This window comes from Dermatophagoides farinae, chromosome 3 (genome assembly GCF_024713945.1).
Source record: "Dermatophagoides farinae isolate YC_2012a chromosome 3, ASM2471394v1, whole genome shotgun sequence".
Classification (NCBI taxonomy): domain Eukaryota; kingdom Metazoa; phylum Arthropoda; class Arachnida; order Sarcoptiformes; family Pyroglyphidae; genus Dermatophagoides; species Dermatophagoides farinae.
The window spans coordinates 3412259-3432606 of record NC_134679.1 but is presented as its reverse complement, the minus strand read 5'-3'; the positions used below and the strand labels follow the sequence as shown (position 1 = coordinate 3432606).

General features: G+C 31.2%; 4 protein-coding genes across 9 annotated transcripts; 1 reads left to right on the top strand and 3 right to left on the bottom strand.

Moving 5' to 3' along the window:
* Positions 1–128: 128 nt before the first annotated feature.
* Positions 129–4453, top strand: LOC124494969 (cytoplasmic dynein 1 intermediate chain 2). Of its 3 annotated transcripts, XM_047058263.2 has the most exons (8): positions 129–927; positions 997–1314; positions 1598–1615; positions 1833–1853; positions 2239–2300; positions 2352–3048; positions 3103–3872; positions 3938–4453. In XM_047058263.2, the coding sequence occupies exons 1-8, from the start codon at positions 588–590 to the stop codon at positions 4019–4021; spliced, it is 2310 nt and encodes a 769-aa protein (XP_046914219.1). In that variant the 5' UTR covers positions 129–587; the 3' UTR covers positions 4022–4453. The 3 variants fall into 3 exon arrangements, with proteins under 3 accessions (XP_046914219.1, XP_046914220.1, XP_046914221.1); XM_047058264.2 differs by lacking the exon at positions 1598–1615 and having other exon boundaries at positions 130–927; XM_047058265.2 differs by lacking the exons at positions 1598–1615; positions 1833–1853 and having other exon boundaries at positions 135–927.
* A 396-nt stretch (positions 4454–4849) lies between these two features.
* On the bottom strand, positions 4850–7271 carry LOC124494578 (uncharacterized). The gene is made up of 3 exons (XM_047057773.2): positions 6379–7271; positions 5659–6243; positions 4850–5600 (listed from the first exon to the last, which is right to left on the bottom strand). Exons 1-3 carry the CDS (start codon positions 6382–6384, stop codon positions 4989–4991), a joined length of 1203 nt encoding a protein of 400 aa, XP_046913729.1. The 5' UTR covers positions 6385–7271; the 3' UTR covers positions 4850–4988.
* Positions 7272–10765: 3494 nt separating this feature from the next.
* Positions 10766–13978, bottom strand: LOC124495293 (sodium-dependent glucose transporter 1). Of its 4 annotated transcripts, XM_075729374.1 has the most exons (5): positions 13917–13948; positions 13617–13840; positions 12308–13493; positions 11369–12245; positions 10766–11310 (listed from the first exon to the last, which is right to left on the bottom strand). In XM_075729374.1, exons 3-5 carry the CDS (start codon positions 12984–12986, stop codon positions 10977–10979), a joined length of 1890 nt encoding a protein of 629 aa, XP_075585489.1. In that variant the 5' UTR covers positions 12987–13493; positions 13617–13840; positions 13917–13948; the 3' UTR covers positions 10766–10976. The 4 variants fall into 4 exon arrangements, with proteins under 4 accessions (XP_075585489.1, XP_046914603.2, XP_075585490.1 ...); XM_047058647.2 differs by having other exon boundaries at positions 13617–13978; XM_075729375.1 differs by lacking the exons at positions 13617–13840; positions 13917–13948 and having other exon boundaries at positions 12308–13248; positions 13476–13563.
* A 1445-nt stretch (positions 13979–15423) lies between these two features.
* Positions 15424–15819, bottom strand: LOC142597358 (uncharacterized). Its single transcript, XM_075728956.1, has one exon. It carries the CDS (start codon positions 15762–15764, stop codon positions 15537–15539), a length of 228 nt encoding a protein of 75 aa, XP_075585071.1. The 5' UTR covers positions 15765–15819; the 3' UTR covers positions 15424–15536.
* Between the last annotated feature and the right edge of the window lie 4529 nt (positions 15820–20348).

Here is a 20348-nt window from a genome sequence, read left to right as displayed (position 1 = left end):
GCAATAAGATTTTACAAATTACTATTGACTAATAAATGATCAAATTTTGTAAAAATTAAATCCAAATTAGTTATCATCATATCAAAAGTAATTTAATTGATTGAAAAAAAAATTTCCAGAAAGTAAAATTGAGCAAATTCAAGAAAATGTTTATGGAATTCATGAACCCCTGTTTGTGTGTTTTGGTTTTAGCATATATCTTCAGAAATAAACATGAATGAAGGCGGCCAGGCTTGCCAGCCAAATCCTCTGTCATAGCCGTATACGTTGGTGTTATAGTTACGCGTCGTTGGCCAAACACAGATGATTCATCAATATCATACTGATAAAAAGTGATCATAATTATTCAAGGATAATTAATATACGATCCATCAACCTTGCGGATATTTTTGAATCATTTTGAAACAATTTTTTGATTTTTAACTTTGATTCTTTCCTTTTTATATTCAATCTATGGTCAACGCCTATATCCAAGTTCGTCTGTACTTTGTATATTCTAAACATTGCCGCTTGTTTGATTCCAATTTTATTTGAATACATTATTTTGTACGATTAAAATTTGGAACCCAACATCCAAAAACGGCAAAATGACGGATCGTCGAGCTGAGCTTGAAAAAAAGAAGCTTAAACTTCAACAGCTTCGTGAATTAAAAGAACAACGACGTAATGATAAATATCGCGATCGTGATTTTATGTCCGATCTTGGACTTGGTCAACATCAAACAAATCGAACGATAACATCAACATCATCAGCCATGATGACCAATATGATAAATAATAATTCTACCAATGTAAATAGTAATAGTTTAAATAATAATAATAATAACAACAATTCAATGTCATCATCATTAACATCCATTCCGGGTGATTCATCCATTCGAGATGTTGATGAACTGCTGGAATCGGTTGGTATTATAACGAATAAGGGTAAGTCATTCCAAGTGAGAAGGAATCTTTATATATGCAATCATTTGATGTCTGATTTATGAATTTCAGGCAATGCGTTATCAATATCCAATCACCATCAAAATCAACAACAGCAACAATCCACGGCCAACGATATGACCATATCGGAAGATGGTTCATCATCACTTTCTTCATCGGTCGTTTCGAATCAAACTATAACGTTGGGCACAACTTCATCTGTTGCTGTTAAACTTGGCCTAGCATCATTCCCGCCCGTATTGATTGCTCCCAAAGAGCAGGTAACTTATGAAAAACAGACCCAAACGACGGCAACATCTACTGCCAGCAATAATGGTTCGACTGGGTCGACCGGTAATGATGGCCGAAGTGGGCCTGTTGATTACTATGGTAAGTTTCGGATTTAGAATCAATTTAAAGCGCTCAAGCAGTAAGCTTATTTTATAGAATAGATATAGTTTTAGCTTAAACTTATTGTATTCACATCCTTGACAAAAGAAAACTCAATTTTTTTCAATAATTTCATTGATCGCATCCACACATACATACAACTAATAATAAAATTTTGAATATCATACCGAATAATTGATCCTATCTAACTAATTTGTCTTTTATCTTTAATTTTCTCTAAAATATCTTCATTTCTTATATTAATCAAAACTTTACAATACAGTAATTCATTGGGATGAAGGTAATCTATTTGTTTTTTTTTATTTAGCGATAAATTATATTGATTGTTCATAAATTTCATAAAATCTAAATTATAAATAGAAAACAAATGCATGCAAATATCTCGTTTTTTAATTCTCATTTTAAATTTAATTGAATATATATTGTTGACACATGTCTTTTTCCATCTGTCTATACGTTGATGATAATTTTAATGATGTGAAAATTGATGATTTTAGAATGGGACGACGAATTTCATGGTGAGTTGTTTTTGTCCTGTTTTCTGTTCGTTTGATTGATCCATTTTGTTTTTGTTTGTTTGTTTGTTTTTTTCGTGTCAATCATTTTAGCAACACACATACAAAAATACCCACACAAACATATAAATTCATATTGCTTATCATATACAGAGAAATTTGGATCTTTTACTTACTACCGGTTTTTTTCAAAAAAAACCGTCATAGATCCATGTGCTGTGTGGTTAATTTAAGATTTATTTGAGTTTTCTTTTGTTGTCCCTCTTGATTGTTTTTGTTTTTTCATTTTTTATGTTGTCATTATAAGCTTTTAATCTAGTCTTTTTTCAATAAAAGACTGAGTTTTTTAAACATTATAAATATGATTTTTTCTTTTTTTTGTTTCTAGTTTTGACCTATGATGATATTGGCAATGAAGATGATGGTGATAATAGTTCTGGCCTTTTCACGGTAAGTAAAATGTTGTTTTTGAATTGATTAATTGATTGATTTTTTTCAAAGAATGGAGCCCCGACTCATCAGAATCAACATGGTCATCATCATCAACTTCCACAACAGCAATCGAAGCAAGCAAAATCGTCTCTGCCAACTGTTGAAATGGTTCGACCAGCAACGACACCGCAAGATTTACATCATCATTTGCATCATCATCATCTTCACCGTAATCATTTATCACAGCAGCCATTAACTGATCATGTGGATATGCAACAGGAAGAGCAACAACAGCAAAAGAAAAAGAAACGTTTGGAATACAAGGAAGAAGAACGCCGGCATTTAATGCAAACAGAATCATTTCGAAAATTTCTCGATCGCGCTGTACGAATTACAGAACGTGCTCTTTCCTGTACCGATTCGATGGATATATTTGTCGATTATACTGGTCAAGTGGAATGTGGTCATGACAATGAAGACAAAAGTGGACTACGTTTAAGTTTAAACACAACCTTTTCGGATGATCGCTGGACCCGTGGTCGTACAGTGACCAGTTTTGATTGGTGTTCGCAATTTCCAGAATTGCTAGTCGCTTCTTATAATCAAAATGAACATGCACCAAACGAACCAGATGGTATATGTTTGGTTTGGAACATGAAGTTTAAGAAAAATACCCCCGAATATGTATTTCATTGTCAATCGGCCGTTATGTCTGCCTGTTTTGCTAAGTTTCATCCCAATTTGATTCTTGGTGGTACATATTCCGGTATGTATCTTGCAACCCTCAAATAATTTATTTGATTTTTTCAAAATTTTTTAGGTCAAATCGTACTCTGGGATAACCGTTCTGGAAAACGTGTTCCTGTCCAACGTAGCCCTTTATCGGCTTCCGTACATACTCATCCGGTTTATTGTTTAAAAGTCGTCGGAACTCCTAATTCTCATAATTTAATTTCAATATCGAACGATGGCAAGCTATGTTCGTGGAGTTTGGACATGTTATCGCAACCACAAGAAACAATGGAACTATGTCAGCAAAAACAATCCCGTTTGATTGCTGTCACATCAATGTCATTTCCACACGCTGATTACAATAATTTTATTCTCGGTAGCCAAGATGGTGCTGTTTATTCGGCCTGTAGACATGGTGCTAAAGCTGGTATATTGGATGTGTTTGAAGGACACCAAGGTCCTGTAACGGCTGTTGATTTTCACAGTGCTACATCGCTTACACATCAGGTGGATCAACAACTATCGCATCTATTTCTTACTGCATCGTTCGATTGGACCTTTAAACTGTGGAGTATGCGTGATAATTCAACTTCCACGAAATTGTTGTATTCATTCGAAGATGGTAGCGATTATTTATATGATGTTAGGTGGTCACCCATTCATCCAGCATTGTTCGCCACTGCCGATGGCCTTGGTAAACTTGATCTTTGGAACTTGAATCAGGATACAGAATTACCAACATTATCAACAATCGTCGAAGGGAATCCTGCCTTGAATCGACTAATATGGTCTCCTAATGGACAGCAAATAGTTGTAGGCGATGATAACGGAAAAATCTGGGTCTACGATGTAAGCGAGGTAAGTATAAGTCTCTTTTTCTTTGAGAATTCAAAATTCAATAATTCGTTTTTCAAATATTTCAGCAATTGGCTTTTCCCAAAAGTGATGAATGGACACGATTCGCTCATACGTTACAGGAATTCACAAATAATAATGTCGATATCTAGAATCCATGGTTGCTATGCAAAAAAAAATCTAGATTAAAAAAAACTCAAGTGATCTTCATCTTTTTTCCGGTTCATTGAAATATTTTTCTATGTGAAAAATCATTGATGTTGTAATCATTTTTTCCGCTTACCATTACCGCTTGTTCTATATGTCAATCAGCCAGCAAGCAGAAATCAAAAAAAAAAATTCTATTGGCTCGATTCAACTTATGGGACAGTTGATGAAATGTTATGATTTATACATCATTTTATTGCCCCTATATATTTTCTTATTTTTCTCAATAATAATTAATTGATACTTATTTATATACATTTTAATTATGTAAAAATGGGCAAATCGAAACGTATGTATCGCCGGATATAAATAGAAATATTATTTATCATCATTATTATTAAAAATTTAAATTTATAAAAGATTTTTGCTATCTACAAGAATGAACCAATTATTTATTAACCAGCCCGGGAACAGGTGCTTCGCGCCTGTCCTGGTTTGGCCCTGCGGGGCTGACTCAGCTTCGCCGCATTAAATGCCAAGTTAATACCCAGTGCAAGCACTTGGCGAGTGTAAAAGTTGCAGTTACTCACATCCTTAGCGTCATAAAGAGATAGATATGTTTGGGCATAGATTTAAGCCATTTATTTCGAAAAATTTTCTGGTTGTTAATTGTTTAGAAATTGTTTAAAAATTCGAAAAGGCATTTTTTTGAATTTTTTTTATTGTAAAATTTAAAATATCATTCGATCGGGTGACAGAGAGGGACATACATTATTTGATTCATACAAAATATGAGATTGAATTGTTTTGGTAGCAATCGGTTCACATATCTCTTTCACAATACAACTCCGATATATTTCATTAATCATTGATGTAAAACTTTCTCGTCAAGTCTTCAGACAAGTAGATAGGCAGATTGTATGATGATGTTATCGTAAGGAAAGGGATCAAAAGGAAAATGGTAAAACTAGTTTATTTTTTTCGGATTGGGTAGGCATCACTGCTATAGGTAGTGTAACCATAACCAGTTCCGTAGCTGGCTGGTTGTACTGAATATGATGATCCATATGAGCCACCACCAATCAAACCGCTAGTGAGACCATATCCGGTTCCGTATTTAGCAACACCATAACCTGTTCCATAACCTGTTCCATAACCTGCACCATAACCGATGTAACCAGCAGCTGGTTGAACACCAATGACACCAATGGCAGCTGGTGCAGCGGAAACAGTGGAAACAGCTGGAGCAGCATAAGCTACTGCGGGAGCAGCGGCTACTCGAACGGCGCTAATAGCAGGTGCGGCCTGTACAACTGGTTGAACGGCAACAGCGGCTGGTGCGGCAACATGTTGTGCGACTCGAACTTGTTGTTGTTGTTGGTAAAAACCTCGTTCTTGGCCTCGTGGCAAGATTTGGTGAACTGATTCTTGAACTGGTTTCAATTCTTGGGTGATTCGTCGGAATGGGACAATGGTTTCGTGGACATCTTGGACAACTGGTTTTACGATGTCTTGTCGCAAGAGATCTGGTTGTTCTTCGTATGAAGATTGTTGTGGTTCAGCTGGGGCTGTTGGAACGTGGTTCTAATGAATAATAACGAGGTTACAATCTGACCAAAGTCATTGACTGAAATATCCTTACTTGGGTTGCGGCCAATGGTGAGGCTTGAGTTTGGAATTCCAAATTGATTGGTTGAACATTTGGTCCAATGACAACGGTGCTAGCTACTGGAGCGTCCCCAGTGGATGGTCCATCGATAACTTCAACGGTTCGTCGGGATTCAATGGCAGCATGAATTGGACCACTGACTTGGGCGGTATGGGCTTGGACAGCGACTGCGGGAGCTGCGGCATACGAAACAGCTGGTGCTTGGACAGCGACGGTTTGTACTGCGGGAGCTGCTGCGGCATACGAAACAGCTGGAGCTTGGACAGCGACTGCGGGAGCTGCTGCAACATATCCTACAGCTTGTGCTGGTGCCAAAGCGACAGCTTGACCATAACCCAAACCATAGCCCAAACCATAACCAAGACCAGATCCATAGCCATAACGAGTTCCATAACCTAGACCAGTACCATAAGCGAGGCCACCAAGACCAGCTACACCAGAGATACCGGCACTTCGGTAATATGAACCACCCAAGTTTCGCAAACCGCTAGTATGGTAGTATTGATGTGATTGGCCATAAACGGTAGCAATCAAGCTTGCAACGACGAACAAAGCGAACTAAATAAAATGACAAATATTAGAATATATTCAAAAAGGATGTAGATCGGGTAATAATGTTCGAGAGAACATAAATCGAATCATCATTATCATTATTGATAATGAACGATCGAATCAAAATGAATCGATACTAACTTTCATTTTGGTGGATTTGTTGTATCGATGTTTTTCCAAAAGGGATTGAATCGAATGATGATTTTCCAGTGGTGATTCTATCCATTTATATAGGAAATGAATCACATAAAGACATTATGGTAAAGCTTAGCCGCTATCGTCAAAAAGCCGGTGCCATCATTCGACATATAGAATTATAACAACATGCAGAAATAATGAAAGGTAAAAATGGTACAATAATTCATATGGAGGATGGAATCATCCATTATGTTGATGATTATGGTGATTCTTTCTATAAGAACAGCAGCAGGTATTGATTTTAATGTACATGAATAAATACAAATGTATGGAAATGATGGCTATCCAACAAAGAACGAAAGACACCTCTTTCATCTCATAATAAAATACTTTCCAAAGCCATCTAGTTTTTCAGTTACGAAGGATATTATATTATGTTGAAAAGATGTTCTTCTCAATAAAGAACATCATTTTTTTTTTTGGATTGAAACATGTTCCAACAAGACACGTTGATAAACACTGGATGATATCACAGATCATCGTTGCATATCGATTGATCGATATTATTTGCAGATGAATTTACTACCTATGCACAATGATAGTGATGAAGAAGTAGGAAGTTTTTTGTTGAATTTGTTTTTTTTCATATCAAAATAATATTCATCCATTAACTTGAATTATAATTTTCATTGTTGTTTAAAAGACTGGTCGATTCATTCAATTATTCTTCATTGCTATGGTGGTTTTTTTAGTAAATTAATTTGTTTAAAAGATTACGATTCATGATGATTGGATATGACTAAATTTAGGGTTTCAAGTGCACATTTGAAGATATGAAGAAATGGTTAGAAAGATGTATGTACTTAATTATGAATAAGGCTTCGATTTTTTTTTTGATGACGATTTCGCATCGTATCTCAAGAATATATATATAAAAAAGATGATGAAGAGAAAAAAAAATTTTTTTTTTTTTGAAAATATCAATTCAAGGTTGAAATGAACATCATCGTTAGAAATTTTTTCTTTTTTTTTAAATAACTAGAATTGAATTGTGAATCCCATTCTTTCTACAAATGGAAAATACGCCACAAATTTTTTTTTGTCTGAAATTGAAATGAATTTATTTGAAAAAGATCAAACTATGATGATAAACATTACAGGTGAGGACAATGTTTAATTTAAAAAAAAGAGAAGAAAACAAAAACGATATTGAAAGTATTTGTCGTCGATTTGTTCGAAATCATGAATTAACACATTGCCTTGTTGGAACCAAAAAAAAAACTAAAATTCAATGAAATCAAATTTTTTTTTTTTGATCATACTAGAAAGATAAAAATAAAGTGATGATGTGTAAGTTGGATCAGAGTTTTTTTAGAATCTATCCGTTCAACGAATATATACAGCATTAATTTTTTCTTTTTATAATGCTGGAGAATTTATTTATATGACATTAAAATCTTAATTTGGAATTTTTTTTTTGGCTTCAAATATTCATAATTCTTTATTTTTCAGAAATTTTCATCCGATTTCACCGATTCATTGGCCATAACTATTGATCTTTGATGAAATGGAATTAATTTTTTTTTCTGAAAAAAAATAAATTTAAATTAATTTTTTAAATCTTGAAAAACAAGTGATTTTCATCTTTCATTCTGTCTTTCACTCTTTCTTTTCTAGTTGATACATATATGGGGACATATTAACAAAATTGAATTGTAAAGGAGAAACGATTTCAAGATTAAACAGTATCGATTTGAAATCAATGATAATTTTCAATAAATAAAACAAAAAATATCATTTCCAATACAGAAGGTGACCTTGTTACATCTTTTAACCGTTCTCTTATATGGATAGACGTCATCATCATCTTACAGTTGTGTCATTTTGGATCGCGGGTACGTGATAAAACACAGTGACAGTTTTTTTTATACGGAAAATCTGATCCTAATTAGTAACATCATTGCATATGTAATGTAATATAATATAAAGAAAAATCAAAAAAAAAATTATTGGAAATTTACATTTGATGGATTGATTAATGAGGCGATTTTGAACCAAGGAAAAAAAATTATGAAGTAAATTTATTCCTGTTAAAATCATCATTTTGTAAAGATTTTTTAGATGCTCAAATACTTCAAGTATTACCTATCAAATGAATGTAAAAAAAATCGAAACCAATGTGCTACTAATGTTACACGTTTGTGAGCCCAATGAATTGCGTAGGATTGGAATCATAATCATAATGATCACAAGAGGCACCTAATATTAAAACATTTTGCATCATTAATGGCAAAATAATAGTTAACAAAACAAATTGATAATAAAAAAAATGACAAAATTCCAATTTAATTCAATGAACATTAGTGTATTTCATTTCATTTCGATTACTTTCGATTATTATATAAATCAATCATTTGAAATCAAACTGTCTGACATTTCAATGTCTCGACAGAATTTTATTACTATTTTCCATTAATTGATTTATGATTTTAATAATGATTTAACAAATGTGAAACTATATTCATTGATGGCAATCACGAACACCACGATTAGCTTTTTGTATTAACGTTTCATTTTTATTTTATAACTAGAAATTGTATAATAGGATGATAATAACAATAAAAATATCTTTTTTTTTCCTTATTTGATGTCATAATATAATTAATTATGAGCAAGAAGGTAGAAAAATAACTTTTTTCTGGCTCAATTTTAAAAGAAAAAATCCATGAAAAAACTTTCTCCAATCGACTCAAGATGGCGTTAGGTTCGATTATTGTTGTCTTGTCATAAAAAAAATTGCTGATAATCTGAATTTCTTTTAAGAATTTTATATCCAAAGAAAATAAATTGAAAAAAGAAAAGGACAAATTTTTGATGGTATGATATGACGATATCGAAGCTTTATTCATAGTTTTCAACTGACACCAACACACACGATTCTTATTAATTAATATTTGAATTTTTTTTTTCATTCGAAACCAGTATAACCAATGGTAATAATCATAATTGATGAGATATAAAATTTTTTTTAATCAATCCATTTTGTATCTAGAAGCAACCAGACTGCACATGATCATCATCATCATAATCATCGGAATTTTTATCATAATCAATGATCATCATTTTATTGAATTTTTGTTTTTATAATCACTAATTCAACTAACTATAGCTTTTGATTTAATAAAATGACATCCGTGAATTCAATTCAATAATTTTAGCTAGCCATGAATAAGCGTTTATTATGGGCAGTTTTTCATTTGATTTCTGTATCAATTGTTTGTTTCCCATAGTAATCTCACATAGATACAGATTGAATGAATGGAATAAAGATAATAATTAACCTTGAAAATGTCAAACCATTTTTTTCTCATCATCATCATCATCATTTTGTTTTCAAGTAAATGATTATAATGAATCTTATATATATTTTTTTTATTCGTTTAAATTTTTGTTCGAAAAAAAATAAATAATAAGAACAATTTATGAGTTTTTTTTTCAAAAACATCGATCAACAAGTTGTAATAATCAATATACAATATATGATTCTTGATTATTAATTTCATTATTATAATTATGTATATACATTCGAACTGGTAATAATATATCATTCTATTTCTGTAATTTAGACAAATGAAGCAACTGATTAAATCTGGATGATAATAATTGGAAATTTAAAAAAAATCATTTGTTTCAAATTCTTAAAATGGAAAAACCCAACGTAATAATGACGATAAGCTGAAAAAAGGAATGAATTCAAGATTAACAAAATTGATAGTGAAATCAACATCATCATTGATTTTCAATACAATCAATTCATTTTTTGCTCGATGTATTTCCTATTAGAAAAGATGAACAGTGGCATATCATCAGTCGTCAATTTGCATTTAAGAAATTGTCAATCGAATGCAAAAAAAAACCCTTTTTAGAAAAAAAATCACACACATTGTATGTATGGAAATTGATTGGTAAACTGTTGTTTTCATCAAATAATTTTTGAATCATTCCCAAAAACGGTCAACGTTTCCACGTGTACACGATAGAAAAAATTTTCTTTATTCACATGTTTCAAGGTTACGCACTCTCATCATCATCATCAATCATGTTGGATGTTTGTGTTAAATGGGTAGAATTTGTTTCTTCGTTCCAGAAGATTCATTTTATTTATTTTTTGTTTTGTTTTTGAAAAATTTCAAAGTCATATTGAATGATGATTTCAAAAACGAAAAATTCCAACAACTGATTATCATTAGCATTTGTAAAACAAAATTTTCTAATCAGGATTAAATCCATCATCATTAGAAATGATTGTTCAAAAAAAAGAAAGATAAATAAAGTCATCATGTATGATGATTATCAATGGCCATAAATCAGTAAAAAAAAAATAAAATGATTATTATATCGACGAATTTATTTATTCAATTTTTTTTCAAAATTTTTTCTCACTTTTGGAATGTGTAAAAAAGAAAAATCCCTTTTCATTTGCATTATGACAATCGGAATAAATTTTTCATTGATTTATAACTTTTAAAGATTAATGGCTTATAAAATCTGTATGTGTATATTTGTTTTTGTATTTTTTTTCTGAAAATGACGCGGTTAACTCATTGCGGTGCATAAGACAATTGTGATAATGTACGTTGTTTAATTTTGACCAACATTGCTGGATTTTTCATTAATCGATCCTGTATTAATTTTACTTGTCGTTGACGGATTTTTGTTATGAAATGCATAACAACGAATAATAGTAATGCTAGATTCGAGCAGAAAATACTCAAATATATCAGATACAATGGTTTTGAACAAATTTCAGCCAAAAGAATGGGGAATATTGCCGTACCAGCTCCTCCTGCAAACAAGAATATTGATCCAATCACATTCGTTACATTAATTTGATGTTCGAGAAAAGTGTATGCAGTAGCATAACATGATGAAAATCTACAAATGAAAAAAATTGTTGAATACAATTCAGGTTACTTTGTACAAAAATACATACCCAAATCCAATGACAATATTACCGACCCAAAACCAAGGCAATGATGTTTCAGAACATTTCAAAAGGATGTAGTTACCAATGTTCATCAGAATGAAATTCAAATAAATCATATTTTCAGGATGAATTTGAAAAGAAGCCCATATTGCTAAAAGACCACCGATTGCATATGCAGAACCGGTTGCTGCTTCCAGATTGGCCGACATCGAACCATATATTGGTAATGGAACAGCGTTTGAAAATTGAGCCAAAAATTGAAAAAAGGTAACCTCAAGTCCATAGTAAGACCAAAGCATGACAGAGCCAAGAATGATAATCGAAATAATATAAAAGGATGGCAATGAACGCTTCCAAAGTTCAATCTTTTCCGATCGTGTAAGCTGCTTAGGCATTTGTTGATCAAACGAAGCTGGTAATTTTCGTTCTTGTGGAGGTATATAACTTTTGTATAGGTAGAGACCAAGAAGAATAATGCCACCGGCAGATACAATTAAACCGGTAATTAAATATGGTATGAAAAGAGTCTGCCGTCGATGTTGAATTTCATAATCAGACAAAATAATTTCATCATTGACTGAAGCAGAACATCCTTCTGATTCGTCTAAAAATTGAGCTGAAATTAATGGTGCACTAGCAATACCAAGCCCAAAAGAAAAATGTAATGCTTGAAGTAATGGCCCACCACCATTCTGGAACATTTCAAGAATCCAAACATGAAAACCAACATCACATGCACCGGCAGCAAAACCATTCACAACGGCAATCAGGAAAAGCCAACCAACATCAGGTACATATGGAGTGACCATCAACGATGCACCAGATAAAAGCAACAAAGCGATCAAAAATAACTGCCGATTCACATAATCAAAAGCGATACCGCCTATCAAGAGAAAAATTTTCTAAAAAATATGAAACAAACAAAAAAAATTAAACAACACTCACCCAATGATCCAAACGTATACGCCAATTGGCGATATACGACAAAATAGGCAATACGATCGAATGAAACACCCAATATTAATGAAAGATCATTAAAAGTGGGACCAAAAATGTAATCATTCAATGCAAGCGAATAGTAACAAAACCAAAGAACAGCTGAGGTAATCAATTTATAACGTTTAGTCATAACCTGTGTTTGTGCTGGACCAGAACCCCATGATACCATTGAAACAGTACGGCGAAGATCTTCCCGTTGATATTGATGAAAAAATGCTTCATCACTACTGGCAATAGATCCGGCAACCGATATCGAACCTAAACCATCACTTATTGATCCAGAACTGATATCAGGCACTTGTTTCTTACGTTCATCTTCAGCCGATGGTTTAAAAATGTTCATATTGCCTACGATACCAATTTGTTGGTTATGTCGTACAAGCATACGAATCATAGACAATTCATTTCGTTCGGCTATTTCTTGTTCTTCACGTAACCGACGTTCTTCATCGGTTTCCACAGAATTCGATCCATTTTTTTGTTCCATTTTAGAACATTCTTTTCCATTAATCACCAATGGTATGGCGATCTTTGATGAAGTAGATGACTGTGGTGGTGGTTTAATTTCATCCACCATACTCACAACAGGTATTGTAGATCCAATTTCGTTGTTAATTTTATCCATTGCTCGAATTCAGATTAATAGCATATATTTTAAATTTAATCCAATTTTTTGGATAAGGTGTATGATATTTAAAACGTTGTTTACTTAATAACCAATCAACAATACGATCGAATATAAATCTAATAGTTACACGACCGATAATACATTGATCAATTATGATGATAGGGTGACAGGCTCCACCAAAATTAGTTCGAAACGGAACTATTCTAATTGATTCGTTGATTCGATGATTCGAACGTTTACAAGTAAATTTTCTCTTCCACTTATTATAATTATTTATTTTAATATTGAAATTAATCGTTGGCATGAAATGTAAACAAAATGACCAGAATTTAGATGAACAAAATGGCGAAACAAAAATAAAATTGAAACAAATAAAATCAAAAGAACATTATAATACGGGCACTGCAGATATAAAATGATCGAAAGAGTGACACCATAAAACAGATGAAACTCGATTATGACCAGATTCGTCCTAATTAGACATACCTAAATACTGTGAAAAATCTAAATAGTAAAAAATAAAATACACAGGATTAATTGATATTATAAAAAAAATCTTATCATCAACAAAGAAAAAAAAGAGGGGACAAACGAAGATGAAATCAAACTTAAATTGGGTTATTATACATAAAACAATAGAGCTTCAGGATTTCATGCTGTCTGGATCCACATCACATCACACCGCAATGACGATGATGATGATGATGATGATGATGATGATGGGCCATAAAAAATCGCCATCGATACTTTTTGTTGTTGTTGTTGTTGTTTAATGTTGATCATGTGTTTGATATATGTTACATTTAATTTAATTTTATTTTCATCATATGTATTTTAACTCAATAGAAATTCTGTATTTTGGTTATCATAAAAAGAAATATTCAATAAAATAAAATTATCAAGGGTATGAATTGGATAAAATTTAACCTTTCAAAAATGATCGTAATAATAATGAAAATGATGATTGATGGATGAATGGATGATCCACAACAAACAACAAAAAGATCAAGATCAAACTATAAAATCAAAAATATAATGACCTTGAATATAAAAAATCTCATTCATTCATTCTATTCAATGCAAAGATCAATTCATAAAGATAATCATAATCATTTTTTTTGTATCAGTAAAATCTATAGCATTTTTTTCCCATGTTTCATATTTTGAATATGAATCGTTAGCAATAGCAATAAACAAATCATTAACTAGCCATCGTAATATATACATGTATATTGACAACCAGAATTGAAACATCTTTGGATCACCTTGGATAATAACTAAACTAGACCTCCTACAAACTAATACATTTTGAAAAATTTTGAAAATTAAATTTCAACAACTCAAACTTAAACAAAAGCAATAGAATATTTTTTTCAGCCTTTTACGGACATCAACCGAAAAAAAACAAGAAAAAAAATCTATATAAAAAAATAATTTATAACTTTAATGATCTTGAAACGTCATCAAGCAAACAAAATTTTAAAAAAAAATCTAAAAAGTGTGTGGGTGATTATTTTCCATCCAAGATTGATGTGTCGTTGATTGACATTGTTGGACCATTTTTTTTCCAATACTTTTAATTTTATTATGGCAACAACAAAATAAAAACGAAAAATGATCTAATCGACGAATGATATGCAGATGATTAGAATGTATGTCATAAAATATTTCTAATTTTTTGTTGTTTTTTTTCTCAATTTAATGACGATGTTTTTCTATGGTTTAAATGTTTGTTGCCATATATGGCTTGAATCTGTTAATGCTCATAGATTTCGAAATCAAAAAGCAAAAAAAAAACTTTGTGAATATCATGCAATGATAAATTGAATATTCCACTAATTATGATGAAAATTTGAATCGATAAATTCCGTGATTATGACAGTGAAAAAAAATATTAAAGAATTTGGATAATAAAAAAAGGTGATAATTACAGAAGAAACTTACAAACGAATATATATATGAATGATGAGCGTTTTTTTCCACGTTGTTCGATATTGATTGATAAGTGTCAGAAGACATAAATTTATTAGCTGATGAAAGATGTAAGGTGATAAAGGAAAAGAAAAATAGACATAAACACACACACACACACATCCAGGAAACAGATGATCAAATATGTTGACAATTACAAAATAAATGAAATATATGATGGTTTTTCTACTTGATTTTTTGGGTTTATTTCTACAGCGTGTGTTTGTGCTGTGACTTCATTGATCTGATAATGATGGTGATGATAATCAATTGTTGTTCATATGAAATGTGTGCCCTCAATTTTGGCCTTATAGTTAGCAAACACATAGTTGGGGAAAAAACTATAAAACTTTGATTTGGATTTTGTTTGCAACAAAAACAAAACAACAAAAAGAACTTGACCCAAATCTGTTTCATATATACGGTTGCAAAATATTGAAAAAATTGCTTTAGAAAATCATTTATTTTATTCATTTCAAATTTAAAATTTTCTCAAAGAAGCTCAATAGAATGGAACAACAGAATTTTTATACAGATGTTGTTTTGATGATGAGTGCCAGAAATTTTTTCTTATTTTTAACGGCGTCGTCCCAAAATGACATTACCATCACCAAATGCACCAAATAGTGAGCCCAACGTTAGAATATGACCAAAATGGCCAAAATCATGTCCGTGTCCATGGCCATGACCGAATCCCCCAAGAATGATAACATCACCACCGCTTCTAGCTTCGACCAATGAATTTGCCATTAGTGATATGATAAAAATGGTAGCCAATATGAATCGAAATTTATTTGAATTCATTTCTGATTAACGTGAATGGTCTTGATATTATAAAAACAGATAGTAGATAAGAAAAGATAGTGACAATGATCATAATCAAAACGTCGGTTTTTATATAAACCGAGCGGATTGAATTTGACAGCTAAAGAAAGAAAGAGAGAGAGAGAGCCCAACGAACCATATCAAAGATTATTTCTTTTTCAACATCAAAGGAAATGAATGTCCCGGACATTTATATGTCCGTGAATTCGTCGATCAAGTGTAAATATTAAATAATTACATTAATTATTGTTTATGTATTTGATGATTAAAGGTGTGTGCTTACCGAAACTGATGAACATCATCATCATTATATTTGTGTCTTTTTTTTAATAAAATTCCACTTGGCATCATTAAATTTAGATTTCAAAATTTTAAAATGATAATTTAAATAATCATTCAATCCAATTGAGTCATAATGAGTATTGTTTCATAACCTATGGCCATGAACTCGTATCAAGAAGATAATTTTTTTGTTTTTTAAAAACATACACAAAAAAAACACAAATCTTATTTGAAATAAATGTCAAATGATCCAAATCAACAAGTGTTGCGTGTCAATTGACACTATAGCGTGTCTCTATGTATATCTGTCAGGAATTCGATCATTATTTGAAGTGTGGCGGATAATGGGTCGGTCAATCATCAAGAAAGTTTGAGTGCATACACTTTAATGATGGTCTTGATTTTGATCACGTTTCAGGATTTCTTTCTATACAGAATATTGTCTGGTGATTCGTTTTTTATATTTAAGAAAAATTTTTCCACAATTCTTTACTATGAACAAGAGTAGGTCAATATTTTTCCATTTATGGAGAATATTCAAATAAAATTGTTTTGAAACTGTCCTGCTAGATGACGCGATTAGTATAAAAAATACTAAAATCAAATATCCAATTTACAAAAAAAAAAAAAAAAATACAAAATACAAATACAACAAGATTGTTTCTATAATAATAAAATCAAAAAATACTTTCTATGCAAACCGCAGATGATAATAAAATGCAATGATCATTGATATAACCAAAATTGGAACTTAAATCTATCGCAAATACCCAGCCAAACTAAATTGATCCGAACGAATAAAAACGAATGGTTGATAATACAAACTACAAACAAACCATAATTCCAAATCAAATGAAAAGAGAACCAAAATAAAAATAAAAAAGTGATCCACACTTTTTTTTGGTGAAACTGAATGGTTTCAACAACACAATAACAATTGGTAATAAAAATAAAAAAAAAATTGTAACAATTGTAGTTAGATTTGAAATCGGATGTATCATGTCATGTCAGCCAGTTAGTCAATGTATGTGTGCGTGTGTGTGTGTGTGTGTATCTGTACAAAAAAACAATACGACAATAAGACAAACGATGTTTCAAACCAAACCAAACCAAAAAAAAAAAAACAAAGAAAAGAAAATGTTTGACCAAATTGTCAATTGTTATAGTCGCATTATTGTTTTTTTTTTTGGTTTATACCTAAATGTGTGGTAAAATTCACTTCGTTCCAGTAGGAGTTCCAGAATTACTTCTTTCTTTATTTTTTTTATCATTGTTACTTCATTCTTTTGTAGGTTTTTTTTTCACTTGTATTTCAGATTCTTGTATTGTGTCTGTTTAAGAATTGTGTATATTAAGAAAAGAATATAAAGTAATAATAATAATGAAAATACAAAGAAAATTATAAAGACAACAATGATTTGAAATCATCACGAAAACAGAAGAGTGAATTTATTTTTATATTTTATTTCACATTTTCAGCTACAAGAATACCAATGAATGCACAATGAATGTGGTTGAAAGAATAATATTTGTCTATTAAAGAAGGAACCAGAAAAAGGAATACCAGAACCTGCACATGACAATGATGATGATGATGATGATGACGATGATGATGATGGTTGGTGAGAATCGTCGAACCAAAGAGAGATCATTATTTTACCAGAATTGAAAAACAAAACAAAACAAAGCCACATGCTACAGTTTTTTTTTGTTGTTGTCTATTTTTTTCTTGCAAATTGTGTATGTGTTTCGATAGATGTGTTTTTTTTCCGAAATGAATAACAAAAGAAATGGTAGAACATTCTCTGGTAATATTGTAAAATCCAGTGAAACAAGTAACTACATTAAACAAAAACAAAAAAAAATAGAAACAACAGAATTTTCTATATGAATACGAAAAAAAATGATTGTCCATTACTGATGCAAAATCAGTTACAATCAAAATTCGAATCATTTTTATTTATTTGTTTTTATAACCGAATCGATCGACAAACAAAACATCATCATCTCATATCATGTCGATTATCGTCATTAGACTTTTTTTTCAGTCCAATTGTCGATTATTTTTTTTTTGGTAATTTTTTAAAATTGTAAAATAATAATAATGAACAAAAAAAATTCTGTCATTAACGCTGATGATGATCATCATCAACAACAAATTATGGATCGTTTTAGAACAAAAAAAAAACATGACCACAAAAAAGTCAGTGAAACCAAAACAAAAGAAAAAAATGAAAAATCAAATGATTCGACCAGCAAAAACAGCAAAAAAAAACACCATCAGGGCGAAAAAAAAACATTAAAAAAATTCAAGCAATGATGATTCTGGAACTTGGGATTTCTTTTCTCTGCATTCATTTAGACCATATCTATGTATATATGTGTGGATCACACACTCACAATGATAATCATCAAATGAATGAATAGAAAAAAAAATCTAATCATCATTGTTCTGGTGTAAGAGTCGACAACAACAACAAAAAATGAATGAAATAAAAATCAATAAATAGAAAGTGCAACAAAAATATTCTGTTGTCCGGTTCTAACAACAAGTTCCAACGAACAAGAGTGCATGTATGAAGGATATTTGTTTGTTTTACAATATCATAATCGCGATATAATCGTCATAATCATCATCATTATGATGATGATGATGATGATGATCGTTATTAAATTCCCATTCGACCGACCGACCAAACAAAATGGCGGGACCAAATGGGACCATCACCATATTTCCTTCCCATTAGCAAAAACCAGACTAAAGGTTCGAGGTTCAAAATTAGGAATTAAAATGGCGCCTGATGTTATTGATGGCAAACTCTACGATAAATGTGTATGTGTGTGCGTGTTATTTGTTAGTGCGATCTTATTCTCTTGGTTTTTTTTCGGGAAAATTTCAAACTCGGCCAACCGAATAGGCAAAAAAAACCACAATAAATTCATCATCATCGTCACCGTAGTTGCCATCATTATCATCATCATCATAATCATCAAGAACAACACATCCGAAATATTCAAACCCATGAGAAAGAGAGAGAGAGAGCGGCCAGAATACCGTAACCAAAAAAAAAAAGTTGAGTCATTATTTCTTTTTTCATGTATGCATGCTTGTGTTTATATCTATAAATCGAAGCTTACAATGTTGTTTGCCATCAACACTGATAATGTCGAATTTTAATTTTTTTTTGTTTCGTTACGCTTTTATAGTACATATATATAATGAATCGTAATTCTACATGATTTTATTTGTGTTATTTCATCAGTAAACCATCCAGATAGCTAGCTAGCTAGATAATATGAATGAATGAATGAAAAAATATCGATTAGTTTCAAAGATATATAACAATAAAATAGGAAAATAAAATAAAAAAATGCAATCCAACATAAAATATTATTTTTTTTTACTCATTCCATTTTTATGGTCGGATTTTTTTTTGGTCACATTCGTTGAACCGAAATCGTGTTTGTGTACGAGAGAAACAAACCAAAAAAAAAAAAAATCATGTTCATCCAAGCATCTGGGTTCATCATTGTATAAGAGAAATAAATAAAAAAAAATGAAAAGATTCCAACAGGATTCATCATCAGACAAGACGACCGATGATTCAAAACCAGATGATTTAGAAGATCAATAATAATAATAATAATATACAATCTTCATCATCATCATCGTCATCATCGTGGATAGTAAATGATGATCAATACAAACATATACACATGGTGAGCATAACAAACACGGATAAAATAAAAAAAAGGAATCAGTTTCAAAATCTTTATCTATAGTTGTTGGATTGTAAATCAGTGATGTTTTTTCCTTTCTTTTTTTTCACATTCACCATCCACATTCGAATGTATCTTATCGTCGTTGTTATTTGTTGGTTAGTTAGGATAGTACCACCACAACCACCACCACTGCTAGAATAGAGAAAGAGAAAGAGAGAGAAAAAAAACATTTCAGATATAATAAATCAACGAATATGTGACTTCATTGTATTGTATGTGGTGGTCGGTTTTAAATGCCATTTCCAAAACATTGGCATATTAGAAAATGTCGGTCCGTTCGAACCAAATGAATGAATGAAGTAAATTAATGATTCAAGTTCATATCATAGTCTCGTCCATTTTGATAGAAGAATCTTTTTTTTCCTTCTATAGGATATAGAGATTTTTTTATGAGATAGCTAAAAGAGAATTTTTCAATTGTTTTTTTTCAAATGACAATGATGAAAAAGAAATGTGAAATGTCAAATGAGATAATAAACCATAGAATCAACAAAGATC